Raw genomic sequence first — 19781 nt, forward strand, 5'->3', positions numbered from 1 at the left:
GACAAGTTAATCTAATCATGTATTTTTTAATGGGTATAACGTACGGGCAGACTGGATGGACCGTTCGGGTCTTTATCTGCCTTCATTTACTATGTTACTATAGTAAACACAATGTCCCCGTCCACCAGTCAGCATTACCTAGACAGGAGGAGCCCTCAGCCCTAGAGACCAAAGGGCATGCTAATCCCAACACTACCACCCCCCTTCAAAGCTGCGCTGCACGTGGCACAAAGGTGCTCTTCCGGCATCCATCTAACGCAAATCTAGCATGAATTAGGGGTGAAAGAGCCTGGGAACGCATCCCTGCCAGTTTTGAAGCAAAATGAGGTGATTTGAAGGATCCGGAAAACTTTGCCAAAAAAAAAAAAAATTGGGACATCCAATATGGCCACTGTGGCAGCATTTTGGTTCCAAAAAATGGCCCAGAAACAACTTAGCTAAAAGTAAACTCAGAAAACAGGATTTTAAAGATGAGGAACCCTACAGAATGTGGCAGAAACCTTCAAAAATAGGTTTTTCAGACCCCCGATTTTGCCCATAAGCTGTAATAGCCTTACTCATTGTGACATGTGCTCTTAAGGTGCTGCAGCCTGCTTCAGCTCTAAGTAGCTGGATCTGGAAGAAGAATCCTTGTCACGATCAGCCAGTCCTCCAAACACTGAGATCATCAGGTTGCCAGTCGGACTGATCTTCAACCCCCAGGGAACCGTGCACGCAAAGGGGGGCAGCCTGAAGAGCTCCATTGAGTCCCCTGTAGATTCCGTAGGCAAGCTAAGCTACTAGGGATACAGACCCCAAGCTTCACAAAGTTTTCTGCAGGCTGGCCAAACAGGTCAGATTAACCCAAGTCTGCTTCTCCATGCTGGCAGAGCTTTCCCCACACTGGTATACCGATAACCACAAAAAGAAACTCATGAAAAACACTGAAAATAATAAAGAAATCTCGTATACAGAGCAGATCAGAAAGATATCTTCTGATTTGCGTGCAGAAGGAAAAACAAAAGGGGCAGCAGAGCCCCCTAGAGAAGAAGGAGGAGCTGAAAAACTGGAATGGATTACTTCTGTATGGCTCGTGAGCATGGGGGAGAATACCCTACTGTCCAGAATGACACTCTTATTGCACTACAACAAGCAATGAATAACCTTTTAGCAATTTAAACTAAACCTAACAGATCATTATAATATAGTCACAGTTGATAGGAACCACCCAGTCTTTGCTATATTACCTCAAACCCTACTCGATCTTTGGCCATCTGAACACTTGCCCTGACTATCGCTCTCTGAATTATCATGGTTTTGGTAGAAATCAACAACTATACCTTATAAGCTATTTCAACAGCCTCCTTCATTGACTTATCCTTGTGGACCTCCAACTTATTCTCCATCATTATCTGTTTCACAGGATGCATGCAAAACAATTTTATCTGCAAAACAGGAAGACAGTGAGCCATACAAATAGTTTACATAGTCAAGTTAGCACTCATTTTAACATTTTCTTTTCTTTGTTTATAAGCCTTGGGGCATAGTTGGCTACAAAGGTGACAGTGCCGACATAGTCCTTCCTCATTATTACTATACAATGTTATGCGTGCCAGAAAATAAAACTTCTGAAAGCAACACTAAAGTGAAGTGGGGTTTTGCAGTTACCATATGTTAACAACAAAAACCAATGTTTTGGTAAGTGCAAAGACTGTGGAGTAAATGGAAGGGGCATGCCTAGTACCTGCCCTGCATTTACCATACAGGCACCATGTTTCATGTCTTGATAGATGGCATGGGTCTGTGCTATTGGGCTAGGCATGTCGTGCAGGTCCGTGCTACCACGCCACGCAGGGCCCAACACCTGACAAACCGTAGACATCCATATTAGTGCCACCCTTTCCTTCACCTCGCTTCTATCTTCCTCCCTCTCAGTGTGTATGGACATTTCACTGATACATTTCATCATTCAACACCTCACCACTGCAGAAATCTCATCATAAGACACTTTAGAATGTATTCAAGTTAAATGCATTCAAATTATATGTACGGAAAACTTGCAGCACATTTAGGGAGGGGGGGGGTAGTAATTGCAGCTTCTTGTGCACATGACCAAAGGAAACTGGAAGTGCCAGCACACAGACACCTCTTCTTTTGTACCTAAATATAAGCCTCACAAACACATTTTGGAGCCATGCACTCCCGATTCTCTTTCTTGTGTTATCTGCACATGTCTCCAAGATGCCACCTCGCTTCTTCCTCAATCCAGCTGTGATATATGCTATGAAATTACCTGCCGGTGATGACCACCTTTGTGTACAGTTTTCCACAGATCCTCACTATCGGCGTCTTTTAGCCTGAATTGGTCCTTCTACTCTGAGCGCAGAGCCCCCTGAAAGTCCAGAAAGGCTTTATGCACAAGAAGAACATTGTTCAAAAGCTCTGCGCTAACCTTGTAGGTATCACGTTCAATTTCCCGCTGCCTCTTTTCCTGCTCTTCCAACTCCTTTTCTTTCTGTACCAAGTGCTTAATATGGTCCGGAAAGTCACTCACTTCAAGAAACTCTATAAGTGATAGATCACAAGGGAGTTAAAATGCTAGCATAAGATAAAATAAAATAGATTACATTACAAGAAATATACCCAATTGTTTGTTAATGATTAATTTTACTCCAAATAAGAGGAAATTTTCAAATAGTTTACATTATGACAAACTCTGCATACAGGTTTTTGTAATATCTGCTTTTCCTAAAGGTAGTTTATAGCAGCTTATCAACATGTGAGAAAAAACTATCTATACGAAGTGCTTTGAAAATCTTCTTTATAAAGACTACAAAAAAAATGTAATGTTCTAATTTAGAAAAACAGAAAACTGCATCCTCAAGCCCTGATCTCCCAACATATGATGCACCATACATAAAGATGGAGAAATTGCTAATCTGACCCTCTGTCAAACATAAACAACCTAAGACTACTGTACACATGTAAGCTAGCAAATCTGTTTATTTACGCATTATGTATGCTAACTTGTAACCTGTTCTGAGCTCGTCGGGGAGAATGGGATATAAAACAAACCAATAAATAAATAAATTAGGTATTACCTGCTAATTTTCTTTCCTTTAGTTCTACCAGACCAGTCCAGAACTTGTTCTAACACTTCCTTTTGTAATTTAACCATGAAAGTTTTCACAAATTGGGGGAGGAGTGTCAATTCTATAACAGCGTACTTAGAATTAGGCATCCAAAGAGTACAAGGTAACATGGACACCTACTTTCCTTTATAAAATACTAGTGTAACTGGGTATTAGAGTACTGCTTACACTAGCCATAGAGCTGGTCTAAGTGCAGCAGGTACACACATTCTGTATGCTTATGTCCTTTAAATGCTCCACCAATGCATACACCCCCTTCCAAATACATGCTCCCAGCCATCTCATTCATTCAGATCATTTCAACAAATCCTCTTGGTTATTTCATCTTACAAATCCATTTACTTAGGCCGCACCTGTGAATCTTGCTTTAATGCTGTAGCTCCCAATTTATGAAATAGTTTAACAATGGATATTCATGCTAAAATTGCCCTCAAGCCATTGATAAAACATTGAAAACATATTTTATTCATGTTTTTTCACGTGATGATCTCCACAGTATCATGTATTTTCAGCTGCTCATAATCTATTCTCCACCATCTCATGCTATTGTGTTTGTGGTTGACCCAGCTGCATTGGTATTTGTGTCCTGTTTATTTCCTTCTTCCTTCTTGCATCTTAGGTAGAAAGCAGCCTACTGAAATTTAGGCCCGGATTCTCTTCCTGGCGCCGCTGTCTGTGGCTGCTTCATGTGTCAAGCGAAGTTTTAGTTTAGCTAAGAATCGTGTCTCTGGCAAAGGTGGGAGCCGGAAATGTAAGCCAGGGTTTTCCAGGCCTACATTTCAAGCAACTAACTTTGATGTGAATCGTGTCTCTGTAGGCGCTTTACACCATTTCCGGCATTACCACAGCTCAATTACTTTACCTGCTCACATAAGCAGATTTACAAGTAGTATATCACAAAAAGAACTATGAACTATAGTAAGTGCTTAGGCAGTATGCTGGCATATACGAGGGGGTGCTGATAAATTCTAAGACCAACCAATCAACTTCCTAAATTCTGAGCACTATTTTGCCACTGTAGCCGAAAGATGTTATCTTATTTTGTTAAGTGCCAATTTGCGGAAACAAAATTCTCCTTTTTGACATTGTTTCAGATCATTGATTGAACCATATCCACCACATTCTCTTCTTGGCTGAGCTGAGACAAATGGAGCAATCCTGATTTCTCAGCTTACCATGCTAGCTATGCAACATGCCATGCTAATGAACTTACTTGCATTTTTTGCTGGATTCTTCAGCCTGTAAATGAGCATGTATGCATTTGTAGAGCTAGAAAAAAAAAAAAATTACCAGCAAGTTAATATCTGGTATCAAACTGATGAGGTTGTCAAAGTTTCCAATGAACAAGCTGCCATTTTTAATTCATGAAAGGTGAAATTTGCAAGAAGTCCAAAAAAAGGCACCTATTTTTAATGGCAAAATAGGTTCCTTTGTGCTTAATAAAACAGGCTCTGAGAACATGTAACAAAAGCACACAAATCTAAGTTTGCCATGAGAAAAGAGGTAAAATGTGTATATGAACAAAAGATTAGGTTCTTACCTTTGCTAATCTTCTTTTCTTGTAAATCCACACTTTATTCTGGGACCAGTGGGTTAATTCCCTCTACCCGCCAGGACTTTGTAGGTAGCCTCTAACTTCAGAGGCTTAAACCCACTTACCTTATCACTGTCCCTATGAACATCAATTAGTCTGAAAGCAGCCAGAAACTTCAGTAGAGGATAAGAACAACATAGAAAGGGGGACAGGGACACTCCCCGACAAATAAGTCAAATGCAGCAATGAAAAAACGAGAGAACAGGTCATAAAACATTAGAAGCCTGAAAAACAAAATAGTAATACAAGGAGACACAGCCTGCACTGTCAGAAGGGAGCACCTAAACTAGGGACCCCCCCAAACTAAGTGCTAAACCCATTCTGATGATACTCTTATAAAGGCTTGTCAGAAAATAGAAATCCAGCTTACCGAGGGGGCGTGGCTTGGACGCGAATTCCGATGGTCGGGTAAACGAATAGCTCCCTATACTCAAGCTATATTTTTTTGATTTACTACAAAATAAATTCAAATTTTTTCTGAAAATAAACGGGAAGTGACAAAAAATGTCGTCTAGCAAACAAAACAAAAGCGATTCAGGAGCTGGAGGATCTGGTACAGGGAGTAACAAACGATCAAAACCTGAGCCAAGCACTACTCCATCAAAGGTTCCATTGCCATCAGATAACAGCCCAGATGTAATGGAGGAATTAAGACAAATTAAAGAAATTGTTTTAGATAGCAACAAAAAACTACAAAAGGCTATTGAAGATGCAGCAGCGTTAACTAAAAGAGTAGAAGAAACAGAACACAGAATAAACATACTAGAAGATAATTCCGAACAAATTAATCTGGACATGAGGAAAAGTAAAATAATATGGAAAGAGGTTGAAGAAATAAAAAAAGACCTTGAAGACAGCCGGAATCGAGAGAGAAGGAATAATTTAAGAATAATAGGGATGCCGGAAGGGATTGAAAAAAATAATCCTATAACTTTCCTGGAACAATTTCTACCTAAAGTGCTTCCACTAAAATTCAAAACGCCACTGGAAATTGAAAGGGCACACCGGATACCAACACAAAGGAAAACTTCACAAACAGGACCAAGAACATTAATATTCAAACTTTTGAGACATCAACAGGCGCTGGAAATTTGTCAACTGGCAAAAGAAAATAAAAATCTCAAGTGTCAGGATTCAAGAATACATATTGTCCCTGATTTTGCAAAAGAAACCGCATCGAAAAGGAAAATATTTCTGGATATGAGACCGCAATTGAAATCGCTAGGGGCTAGATATGGGCTCCTTTATCCAGCAATACTGAAAGTTACAATTGGAAATAAAACTCAAAACTTCACGGATCCTGCAAAACTACAAGAATTTATGGATCAATATGAGCAGCCTATGACAACCTAAAAGGTTTCTTATTGGAAAGGATTGAAATTTTGACTGAGTAAATTATATGATTCTTTATACTTTATACAACTTTAATTTATAGTAATAGTTCTTATAAATAAGATCTACGGTTAACTTCAGAATTGTGATTTGGTTTCAAATAACAACGGAATAGAACTACACGTGCTTCAACTCTAAAATGGAATTATACAAAACCAACATTCTTAGCAGAAATAAAACCAGAAATCAATCTACATAATCTTATAATTTTAAAGGAAAATACATGTGCATTTTTAAAGAAAATTTACTTACAAGTGAAACGCAGCTGAAATGGTAATCCGAAAGAAACGTTTGCACAGAAGAAGTAATGGCAACAGTATAGGGGAGTGGCATTGAATGGCTATTTATAGACAAGAGGCGTTGTCTGTAGAAAGGAAGAACTCTCCAATCACAATACTAAAAAATCGTCAAAACAAAAAGTGATTGGCTGAAAAGAATTACATCCTGTAGGAGGATATACTTCCTGCTTAAAAACTTTACCGAAGGAAAGTTTGACTGACATTAATATGCACTGCTTTCAAAAAGAAGGGGAAGTTTCCAAAGTAATTTCTTGCTTATGTCTGTTGATAGACCTGTATAATTTTGTCAGAATTATACAATAACATAAGCTCATTACAAATAGGATAATTTCCAGATTAACTTCTATGTAATCTCAGTCAAGAGGATGTTTCACATTGTTTTGCAGCATGCTCTCCAGTAGATATTTAATTATTTATAGAGTCCAGTCACAGGAATTATAGCAGGGTAAACGAAAGAAGTAAAAGCTCCAATTTCATGGTTCAGTTAAAGGTATCTTCTGAGTAAGGAATTCACTTAAGATCCTTCTTCACAGCATTTAATTAAAGAATTAATGCATGAAATTGAACTAAATCCAGTGACTATACCATACATTCTCTAAACCTATCTACTCCAAAAACTATCTTCACCATATAGACTGTGTTACTTTGATGAACCTTCATTATCTACATAATATTGAAATAATTACAGTAATATAACTATTAATTAAAAGTGTAAAATCAGTAAAGTTTATTTTGAGATAAATATATTTAATATTGCATATTTCATTGATAATTTATATCTAATTTCATCAAGAGGAAATATATTATATTATTTCTCCTGTATGAATTTGAATACATTAAATTTGAGTATATAAACATAAAGAGGGGGGGAAAAAAATATGTATTTGCTAGATACATAGGTATTATAATAGTTAACTGGAAATATTTCATGGTAGTACATAAGAATATTCTGTAGTAGCTTGAGGGAGGTATTTTAAACCTAACCTCATCTTGTGTATCCAAGTTCTCGTATTTAATAGAATGGGGGTGGGAAGGGAGGGGAAGGGATGGATGGATGGGAGGGATTGGGAGGGAGAGACATAAATGGGGGAAAGGATTAAAATGGGGATATTATAATTTACTAAGTGTATTGGGGAAATATATGATTAAGCATCATTATACTATTAATTTTAGAAAAATGTATTACAACACTGTAAATATAAATGACTCTTAAAATAATCTCTTTGAATGTTAATGGTCTAAATAATGTTATAAAAAGGAAAAAAGCATTAATGTTCTTAAAAAGGCAAAATGCGGATATATGCTGTATACAAGAGACCCACCACTCAAACAATGAATCTAATAAGTTGACAGGAGGTTGGGTCAAACATTGTTTTTATTCACCAGCCATAGGGAAAAAAGCAGGTGTTGCTATTCTAGTTAATAAAAAATGCTCAGCTTTATTTAAATTTAAAGCATCAGATATTCATGGAAGATGGGTAAGTGTGGAAATATGCATGGGAAATACAACCATGACGTTGTTCAATATATACGCCCCTAATTCAAATCAAAATGAATTTTTTAAGACTCTTCAACAACTGATCTTACCACTGGCTACTTCAAATTTAATAGTAGCTGGGGATTTCAATGCTGTAATGGATCCTTTATTGGACAAAAACCCAAGTAGATATATGAAATCTATGGGATTAGATAATTTAATACAAACTTGTGATTTGACAGATATTTGGCGAATACTTCATTTTAATGGATGGGAATTTTCTTTCTGTTCTCATGTTCATAATTCTTTTTCAAGGATAGATTATATTTTTATATCAAATCATCTAGCACATCAAGTAACACAAGCTGCCATTGATCCAATTATTTTATCTGATCATGGTGGGGTGTGGATTGAAATTAAAATTTCAGATCAAAATACAAACAGACCAATATGGAGGTTTGATAATACACTGCTTGCTGACCCAATATTTTGTGAAAATTTTCAAATAAAGATGAAAGATTATTTTCAAACAAATGATAAAGATGAGATTTCTAGAGAAATATTATGGGATGCTTTTAAGGCATCAATAAGAGGACAAATTATTTCTTATTCGGCTTATCTTAATAAACAAAATAGAAAAGATTTTTCTAATTTAGAAAAAGAAATAAAAATTTTAGAATCAAAACTAATAGAAAAATGGGAATATTTTATACAACAAGAACTGTTAAAACTTAAAGTAAAATACAATGAAATCTCATCAAAGATGATAAGGAAAGATTTATTTTCTCAGCAGGCGGTGTATTATGGAAACTCAAATAAGTCGGGAAGAATTTTGGCAAATTATCTTAAAGCGAAAAAAAAGAAATCAAAAATAATTGCTATAAAAGATGAAAAAGGTGACACATTAACACAAATTGAGCCTATTTTTTTAGTATAAACTTTTTTATTCACCAACATGAAAGATATACACAGAACAGAGAGAACACAATTATTTTCTCAGTACAATGCCACAATACAGATTAACATGGTAACACCCAACTAGAAATCTCAGATATCAGCGAGAGTCCAGGCCTGTACTCTGATAGCCTGGAGCCCTCCAAATCCATACTAGACACAACCCCCCAACCGCTCCATCCCAACACCCCCCACCCCCAAAACCCCACCCTCAACCCACTGGCAAGACGGGGGCAACTGGCTTCCGCAAGCGATTGACCACCTGGCTCTTTATCACAGGGGGCAGAGTATCCAAATAAGAAGCCCAAACAGACAGAAAAAGCTTGCTCCGAGATCCAGAGAACCGAGCGGACATAGACTCCCAGACCATTAAAAGATGCAATTTATTGCGCCAATACCAGATGGTGGGCGGGGAGTCCTGAAGCCAATGAGTAAGAATACATTTCATTCCCACAATATATCCCTTACGAATGAGCTGGCTATCCCCTGCAGAAAGGCCGCCTAAATAGCCCTCCGCCAAAAAAATAGTCCCTTCCACCGATGAGGGGAGCCGATAACCTACCAAAGATTCCAAATAACAGCGGACCTCCATCCAAAAGGCAGAAATTGAAATACACAGCCACACCCCATGTGCCAAAGAATTATCAACCCGGTGACATTTCAGACAAATAGCCGTAGGGGCACATCCGAAATAAAAGGCCCGCTGCTGAGAGACATATCCCCGATGTAAAACCCGAAAGTGACATTCCCGGAGCTCGGCGCTCTGCACCACCCGAGGTATCCGGCGCACCAGAGGAGCCAAGGACGCCACCCGCGGGCGACATCCCAGGTCCCGGGCCAAAGATGCCAAAAGCCGCTGATAATCCCGCCGAGGCTGCAGAGCCACCAATCTGCGATGATATTGAGAGATAGAAAGCCAATCCCACTGAGCATCAAAGAAAAAATCGCGTACAGTGATAGCAAAAGACTGGGTCAATGAGTCCCTGGGCAAGGAGGCTGCATAATGGGAGAGCTGCATATAAGCAAACCGATCCGTCGCCCCCAAAGACCAGGACGCCTGGAGAGTCAAAAAAGGAACAGCGCTACCATCCATCTGTAGAAACTGCTCCAAAGTTCGGAGTCCCTTCCTCGCCCACCATTTGAAAACAACATTGTCCTGACCCGGACTGAAGGCCGCATTGCCCACTATGGGCAGCAGAACAGAACTAAAAGACGAGTGACCCCACATCCGCGAAACACATCTCCAAGCCCGACGAAGCGGCTCCACCAAGCAGCTACGGGCCCCCGGCCCCAATCGCACCTTCCCGTCCCACTGTTTTAAAACAATTTCTAAAATTTTATAAATCTCTTTATTCTTCCGAGACTTACTTAAATAAAGAAAAAGATGGTTTAGAATTTCTGAAAATGTTAGAGGGTCCAAAAGTTCCTGAACATATAAAACGAAGTTTGGAAAAACCAATATCTCTAAAAGAATTAGGAACAGCTTTGAAATCCCTTAGAGTTGGATCCGCTCCAGGTGGTGATGGATATACAGTGGAATTTTATAAAACATTTCAAAATTTGATATTACCCTATTTATTAAATCTTTTTCAATATCAACTTAATAAAGGTTGTACAAATGGCACTATAGCTGAATCTTTAACTATTGTATTACCTAAGCCAAATAGAGATTCCACTCTGGTTTCAAACTATAAATGTTTAATAAATGTTGATGGGAAAATATTAGCAAAAATACTTGCGTTAAGATTGGCTAGTGCTCTTCCCCATATTATAGACATGTCTCAAACAGGATTCGTTGCTCACAGACATTCATCTCATAATACAAGATTAGCATTCCATATGTTATACTTAACAAAGAAAATGAATGAGCCTACTTTTATGATATCTTTGGATGCAGAAAAGGCTTTTGATAGAGTAGAATGGTCATTTATGTATCAGGCTATGGAATGGTTTGGCATAGGTCCTGGATTCATACAAATGATACAGACATTATATAGCTCCCCTTTTGCTAGATTATATATTAATAATACATTTTCAGAAAAATTTAATCTACAGAGGGGAGTTAGACAAGGATGTCCCTTGTCTCCTTTACTGTTTGATATAGTTTTAGAACCCTTAATATTAGCAATCCAACAAGTAAAGGAAATACAAGGTATACCTCATTCAGATAGAGAATACAAAATATCAGCTTATGCTGATGATTTATTATTATATTTGAGGAATCCGGAATCTACCATCCCACACTTACTTGAGCTGATTGAAAAATTTGGAAATTTTTCAGGATATAAGATAAATTGGAATAAATCAGAAATACTCCCATTAAATGTACATTGTACAAAAGGTTTATTTGATACATTCTCTTTTGTTTGGAAGGAGGAAGCTATTAAATATCTTGGAATTTGGATTTCAAAAAATTTAGATGACACAATAAAAATTAATGAAAAATGTTTATTACAAAAAGTGACAGAGATGTGTGAACAATGGAACCCTTTGCATTTATCTTGGTGGGGAAGAGTACAAACGGTTAAAATGATGATCTTACCTGTAGTTTGTTACCAAATGGGAATGATACCAGTTTTCTTTCAAGATTCTTTTTATACAAAGTTAAATAAGGTATTGACAAAATTTATTTGGCTTGGGAAAAATCCTAGAATTGCTTTAGTGACATTACAAAGACCAATTGAGGAGGGAGGGGTAAATTTTCCCAATTTCTATAGGTATCATCAAGCCTATATTTTACGTCAAGGTATGTATTGGATCCTCCCAGAGCCCACTGACAATATTCCAGACTGGTTTTGGCTAGAATGGAGACTCATGTTTCCTTTACGTCTTAGTAATGTTGTTAGTATCATAATGCCAAGGCTATACAAAGAACATAAAATTTTTATGGATACATGGAAGACTTTAAGATATGTAAGTAACCTAACTCCTATTCCAATTAGCAAATCAACAACTCAAACAATTTGGCTTAACCCCAAGATCAAAATCGGCGGCTTCAAAATAATCTGGAAAGATTGGATGTTAGCAGGTATTCGTATTTTAGACGATATAATAAAAAATGGTAAGTTGCTGGAGTTTTCACAATTGCAACATAAATTTGATCTTAATAAAACACAATATTTTAGATGGTTGCAATTGAAGCAATCCATTCAGGTAGGGTTCCCTGAATGGAAAAATCTTACTAATTATCATAGTTTGGAATTCTTATGTTTCCAGATAAATTCAACAGGTCATGAAGCTGCACAGTGGTATAAATTAATATCTGGATATATAAATAAAAAACCAAAAAATGGTCTTAGAGACATTTGGAGCATTGAGATAAAACATCAAATTAATGCATCTCAATGGCCACAACTTTGGTCTTGGAGGTTAAAATGTACGGTGTCAGCATCTATGAAACAAACTTGGTTTTTTCTTTTGCATAGAGCTTTATGGACCCCTACACGTTTACATAGAATTGATAGCTCAAAATCTAATAGATGCTGGCACTGTCATGTTGAAATTGGGACATTAGACCATCTTTTATTCTTTTGTCCATACATCTTAACATTCTGGAAATCAATTTGGCCCCAAATAAATAAGATGTTAGAAAATCCGGTAGCCTTGACATATGATACTGTATTATTTGGAACAACAATGAGAGCAAGAAGTCAAATTTCATCAAGTAATAACAAACTTCTATTTATTTTAACTGGAATAGCAATACAACAAATCACTTTCAATTGGAAAAGACATGATAGGTTGAATTACACCTTCTGGTGGAATTCTGTTTGCCATATATACAAAATGGAGCTCACTATAGCAACACAAAAAGGTTATATTAATAAATTTCAAAAAATCTGGAGACCATTAACAGAATTTTGTAAAGAATAATAATTTTCCCATGTTTAGAATTTGATTAGAAGGGAAAGGGGGGGGAACATATTTCTGAATAATACACAATATATTAATACTTGAATGTATAATATGAAATATGGAAAGAATTTGAATTTGCATTTAAAATTTATTCATGTATATTTGATTAGAAGGGAGGGGGGAGGGGAGGGGATAATATTTTATTAACTAAGAAGTATATAAATTTAGATTTCTGAAATATTAATATGAATATTATATTAATTTTTCTAAATGAAATGTTAACTTAAATATTAATATATGAGCTTATCAAGTATGTATATTTAAAATTATTATTAAATTTATGTCATTCACTTGATGTAACATATGAAAATGAATAAAGATTTACAAAGAAATCCAGCTTACCTGAATATGTAAAGGCAGACCTTCGGCGAATCTTCTGAATGCCCCACTGGCCTGACATCCATGGTCAGTCACCTCTGCAACCCTCAAACATGCCACACAGCACATCTGGTGGAAGAACACAGTCTGGCCCTGATCCCGGGCGTGCCTCCATTGAACCATGCAACCTGTGCTCGACCTACCATGGAACCGCGCAGCCTGCGCTCGACCCACTAGTGGATGAACCTGGGGTGATCTAGCTTCTAAGGGAACGGTCCGGTCCCTGAGCCCTAATCTGATGTGCAGCCTGTCCAGAGGACTTACTGAGAAGCAGGAAACCCTCCGGAAGCAGACTTTTACCAAAGGTCTGCAATCTCCTGTAGTCAGAGCTGTCCCCGCAGGGAACCTCCGTAGCACGGAGGTGAAAACCACGACCTCAAAGACTGAAATTACATGAAATAAAAAATAAGCAGAAAAGACAAGCTCCTACAGCCTGGCTTGTAGGAATAAGAGCTGATGTTCACAGGGACAGTGATGAGGTAAGAAGGGGAGGGATTTAAGCCTCTAAAGTTTGAGGCTTCTTACAACATCCTGGAGGGTATAGGGAAATAACCCACTGGCCCTGGAATAAAGTGGGATTGTACAAAAATTCTGTGTTTGTATATGCATATTTTATAAAATATGCAAACATTCTGCAACTCTACCAACACTGCTTTAAGAAAAGATGTGCAAAAGTAAGAACATAAGGATTGGCATACTGGGACAGTTCGAAGGTCCATCAAGCCCAGTATTCTGTTTTCAACAGTAACCAGCAAGTACCTAGCAAGATCCAAAGTTGTAAAACAGATTTTTTTTTGTTGCTTATCCTAGGAATAAGCAGTGAATTTTCCCAAACCATCTCAATAATGGCCTATGGACTTCTCTTTTAGGAAATTATCCAAACCTTTTTTAAACCCCATTAACTGAGCCTACTTTTTATGCACTTATATGACTGCACAATTTTATAAATCTCTTCTTCACATTTAAAACAGGTTTTACATGTGAAAAGACTTTATAAAATTACCCCATAAAGCACTGCAGACAGCTGATACCGAGAATCAACTAAAGCACAGATAGTCCATGAATAAAATCTAATTTACAATTCTAATTCCTTAAATTGCAAACTACTGCTATGAAATTAAAAAAGCAGCCTTTTGAGCCAATCTAGTGTATTTTTGAATTGCATTTTACTTTTTTTTCCAACTTACATTTTATGAAATCTATAGAATGGGAAAAAATACAAATGTAGAACTTCTGAGTTGAAATGAAAGCATTAATCTTCAAGAAAAAAAATCACCACTTGAATTACAACTGCTGAATATAGTATTGTATCTGTGACTGGCTGCATTGAAGACTTAGCAGTAAAGTGAGGCTTAGTTGTATAAAACCCTTGAGGGATCTATAGGATTTCTGTGTTTACAAAGTAAGCTTTTTTCCCTCCTGCACCCTCCCCCCAAATGAATTGGCAATGGGATTGTTCTACTAGCTAAGTTTTTAACTCCCTTTCCTCCATGACCACCTCAGGAGTAATAATAATAATAATAATAATAACTTTATTCTTCTATACCGCCACAATCTTGCGACTTCTAGGCGGTTTACAATCAAGAGTGCTGGACATTCAGCGAAATACAATAAGTAGATATTCAGAGGAAATACAGAGATCAGAGACCTCAGGAGGCAATAGTATAGAAATACAATTTGCTGAGCGAAAATGTAATATGTACATTTTAGTAGGTAATGTCTGACAGGACCTGTTGGGGATAAATAGCAACGTAAAGAATGACATGAAGAAAAATGTGTTCCCATCCCCACTCCATCCCTGCGAGCTCGGCTAGCTCAGTCCCCGTCCCCACCACAACAAACCATCTGATTCCACCTGCACAAACCTCAAATAGTTTTATACTGAACTGAATGGCGTGGTGAATGGCCTTGTCCCCATACCCACAGCAACCAGTCTTTTTTTCTCCCTGTTCCTGTGGGTTACCCGCAGCTAGCCGTGGGTAACAAGTCACCATGTAATTCCCTACTCAAGAGTGATCTAGGTCCCTTTCTCACCATGGTTTGAAGAAGAATTTACTGTGAAGCCTAAACCTCTCAGCACTGTTCTCGTACCAGTAGGAATCCACGGACAGGATACATCACCTACATGGTGCATTTGAGTCTTGAAGACCTCAACAGACAGGAAGATTAGACATGCATCTCCTGCGTCATGGTACTGTGGCTGAACAAGATCAGCCCCTGCTATGAAATTTTAATCTCTGTCTTTGTGAATTTCTCAGTTCTTTGGTTATTTTCTTCTTGTTAGTGTTAAAAGGCGGCATAAGGAACAAGTCATAAGCTTCTGATGTTGCTTTTACAGTATGTTTATTAACGTTATTTCAATATAGCTTTGATATATTCACCCATTTCCTACATGGTCTACATCTAGTTTTCACATCTATTACTACTACTGCTATTATTTCTAGAGCACTATCAGATGTAAGCAATGCTGTAGCTTTCATACCATTCTTTCACTGTTTGTTAACCTTTCCAAAGCAATCTATTCCAAGACATTCTTATGGGTTGGCCAAATCACTTAATCTGTTGTTATTTAATATACAGTGGAATCAACTGTAAGGCTATTCTTTGCCAAATTTCTTCATTCCAGATTCTCTTTTTTATTTTATTCCTAATATCAATATCAGACATCTCAATTTTGTTGTTAATTTGAACAATGAGAACAAATATGGTATAAAGATAAACTAACCTCAAGACTTATTAACCCAACTTTATTGTTAAAAGTATTACTGACCTTGCAAAGGCACTAGAATAGTAGCCTCGGCTTCCTGAAGATCCACCATAAGTTTTCTTAATATCTTCTTGAGTTATCTATCCATAAACAAAGAAAAAAAAAATCACAGTGTAAATTAAAAATAAATGAGAAATATTAACATAATAGTCAGTGCACAAAACACTGAAAATGTGGTATTTCTATTCCAAAAAATGTACTGTAATTAAATATTTTTAATGGCATATAATTCTTTCATCTCTCTCCATAATGCTCTGGAACACATGACTTTTTTTCTCCCCCCCCCCCCACCTACCTCCCTTCTTACTCTGGTTTTTAACTGCATTATCTCTGCACATCCATGCTAGCCCTCAAAACCAGGCACCCTGAGTTACCATACACTATCTGTACTATCAAATCATAGGGCCAGCCCAATGCGATTAGATTTAATTAAGAAAGTGTACATTATAAACTGCAAGAAGTGTCACCCAATCAAATCCTTTTGTTAACTTTGAATTGGCAGAGAATATGTTTATTTTTATTAAAATTTGATATTCCGCTAAATCTTTCACAAGTTCTCAGCGGATTACTTAAAAAATAATACTGGACAATGCCTATGCTTTTCCCAAACACATCCCTGTAGTCATACAGAAGGTTCCTCATGACAACAGCATGATGGAATGTGATAGGAGCATCACGTACTCGTACAGCTCCATGAAAGGGCAGAATGATGAACCATTTGAAAGGTTAAAAACCAAGGGACGTACCATGGGAATACTCTACTGAATACAAAATGGGTGACTGCAGACTGTACAATATCTTCTAGGCTGCCCCACGACAACAAGAGGGCATCCGTTGAAAATCAGGGGCCGGGAAACTACGAGGTGACACCAGGAAATTCTTTTTCACTGAAAGAGTGGTTGATCGCTGGAATAGTCTTCCACTACAGGTGATTGAGGCCAGCAGCGTGCCTGATTTTAAGGCCAAATGGGATCGGCACATGGGATCTCTTCACAGGGCAAAGGTAGGGGAGGGACATTAAGGTGGGCAGACTAGATGGGCCGTGGGCCCTTATCTGCCGTCTATTTCTATGTTTTTATTGCTCAAGGACATATTTTACATATAGTGTGGGATCTTGCTGAAACCAAATCCTGAGTTTTGAAAAGTGCTCGTCAATGGAAAGAAATATAACCGGGACAAGGACACAAGAATACTTTTGCAAATGCCATAAGGGCAAGCCAGAAAACTTCCATAGCCTTTGTTTCAAAGTCTGTTCTTCCACTGACTCTATTCTTTTGGGATAGTCACTAGTTCATCTACCTTGGTTTAGAAATCTTTAAAGTAAAAAATATTTTAGAGATTTTAATTGCTCTTATGAAAAAAAACTAGAATGTAAACCATTATTCAGAGCTTAAAGGAAAACAGAGATTCTTCAAATTAATGATGGAAACTGCAAGTGTCACAGGAGAGACAAATATGAAGCAAAAAGACAGACGATGCATGCAGTGTTTGCTCACCCTGCTAACATGCTGATCATTAAAACTGTACCACTGATCATCATGAAAGGATTTAATGCAGGCATAGTAATGGCCCCCAGCAGCACTTCCTGAATGAACCATAACTGAAAAAAGTTCATATGGTGAGGAATTCTAGATAAAAATAAAACAAAACATATCAAAAGAATGAACTATAATTTAAATAGTATAATTTATAATATTATATGTCAGCACACCTTTGGACAGATAAATGCTTAAGGTAAGGAAAACATTTCAAAACTATTTTCTGGCAGTCTTCTGTGGCTCCAAATTACCGCATAATGCCTTATTTCTTTTCGGCCTAAGTTAGTTTCTTTTCTTACCCTCACTATCTCTTTCCATTAGGTAACCTCTTACCCATCTCAGATTTTCTTTTACACTTCTCCCTCCGAATATTAAAAAACTGCGAATAATATTCGGGCCGGTTCTTCCCCCCAACCCCCACTTCCCCCGGCTATTTTAAGCCCTGTAAGCCCCACATTAAGCCTTACCTGGCAGTCTAGCGGGTTTTCGGGGCAGGAGCGATCTTCCCACGCTCCTGCCCCGTGCAGATCGCTCATATGAAATGGCTCGAGAGACTATGAGCGATCTGCATGGGGCAGGAGCGTGGGAAGACCATTCTTGCTCCAAAAACCCGCTAGACCACCAGGTAAGGCTTAAGGGAGGGGGGGGGGCTTACAATAGCCTGAAAAACAAAAAAAAAATTTTGTTTAAAAATTGTGAATAACTGAATCCACGGATGCTGAAACCACGGATTCGGAGGGGGAAGTGTATTACATTTAGTACATCATTCACAATCCAGCAACAGAGGCAGTGTAGAAAAGATGCAGAATACAGAGACTTTACAAAGACAACACATTCTGAGACTTAACAAATACGACACCAGAACAGGATAAAAGTTATACTGTATCAGTAGAAAGGCTATAAAAGGATGGATAACACAGCAAGTCAGCCTCAATAACCACATACATTTCCAGAACTACTACTATTAATTATTTCTATAATGTTACCAGACGTATGCAGCACTGTACAGAGTCACAAAGAAGACAGTCCCTGCTCAAAAGAGCTTACAATCTAAACAGACAAGACAGACAAACAGGATGTCATGGACACAGTAAAAGGGAACGGTTAATCTGCTCGCTGGGTTGGAGGGCAGTGGGGAGTAAGGTTATGAATTGAAGGCTATATCAAAAAGGTGAGTTTTCAGTCTGCTTTAAAACAAGGAAAGGGAAGGGGCTTGGTGGACAAACCGGGTAATTTATTCCAGGCATAAGGGGCAGTTAGATGAAAGGAACGAAGTCTGGAATTGGCAGTGGAGGAGAAGGGTATAGCTAAAAGCAGCTTATCTGAGGAACGGAGGTGTATAAGGAGAGAGGAGAGGAGAGATGTTGAGGGGCAGCAGAATGAACCGCAAGCAGATCAGGTACCCAGCTCTCTTTGAACAGTAAGGCTTCACAGCTTTTTCCAACTTCAAGGAGGATTCATTCTTAATGTAACCCATTATGAGCTCTTCGGGGACAATGGGATAGAAAATTAATTAAATAAAGAAATACATTCTAGAGCCTGGAAGCCATACAGGTAAAAAATGTTTTTCTTGTGACTTCTAATTTAATTTGACTTGGAGGCAGTATAACCAAAGCTCAACTGCAGAGATCTTAAAGCCATGGTTGGAACATATGGAACAAAGAAAACAAGTAATGTGGTAGACCCGAATAATAAACTTTAAAAGCTAGAATCAAAATGTTTTGCTTCTCTCCTCTTCTGCATAGCTTTTCCTTGTCAGAGTGGTGTGGTACCTCTAAGGCAGGGATGCCCAACGCGTCGATCGCGATCGACCAGTAGCTCAGGAAGGCAACGCGAGTCGATCGCGGAGCCCCTCCCGGGCTCTGTGATAGACTCGTGTTGACGTCCTGATCTATGGGCCGATCAGCCTTCCTCTCCAGTGTTCTCCCTAGGGCCTTTTAGCTGGGCGGTCCGCCCAGCTGTCATCTGCCGCTGATGAACATTAAAAAAAACCCCAAAAAACCGGCTTGGAGATTTCAGCCCGTAGCTTACTTATGCTCCGGGCTCTAACGTATGCGTGCCGGCTTCTCTTCTCTTCCCTCCGAAACCGGAAGTTATGTCCGGGGGGGGGAGGGGAGAAGGGAAGCCGGCACGCACATGTTGAGAGCCCTGAAGCAAGCGTTTGCTACGGGCTAATGCGGGAGACAGGTTAGTGAAGCATTTGTTCTTCTTCCTGCCGGGTCCTGCCTACTTTCTGTTTCCGTGAAGGCAGGACCCGGCAGCATTTCCCCCAATAGGTTGATCATGATCTTGGGCTGATCAGCCTTCCTCTTCCCAACGGCAGAATTGACATCGGG

General features: G+C 38.4%; 1 protein-coding gene across 5 annotated transcripts in view; it reads right to left on the reverse strand.

Annotated features, from left to right (window-relative positions):
- USP47 (ubiquitin specific peptidase 47) overlaps positions 1-19781 on the reverse strand; it is a 114537-nt gene that overhangs the window by 38641 nt on the left and 56115 nt on the right. For all 5 annotated transcript variants that reach the window (XM_033927886.1, XM_033927888.1, XM_033927887.1 and 2 more), the window contains 5 exons: positions 17404-17535; positions 15911-15987; positions 4345-4400; positions 2432-2544; positions 1320-1424 (listed from right to left, as the gene is read on the reverse strand). In XM_033927886.1, the coding sequence (XP_033783777.1) occupies positions 1320-1424; positions 2432-2544; positions 4345-4400; positions 15911-15987; positions 17404-17535 (483 nt within the window). The remainder of the gene's footprint in view (positions 1-1319; positions 1425-2431; positions 2545-4344; positions 4401-15910; positions 15988-17403; positions 17536-19781) is intronic.

The sequence above is a fragment of the Geotrypetes seraphini genome, chromosome 19 (assembly GCF_902459505.1).
Source record: "Geotrypetes seraphini chromosome 19, aGeoSer1.1, whole genome shotgun sequence".
NCBI lineage: Eukaryota > Metazoa > Chordata > Amphibia > Gymnophiona > Dermophiidae > Geotrypetes > Geotrypetes seraphini.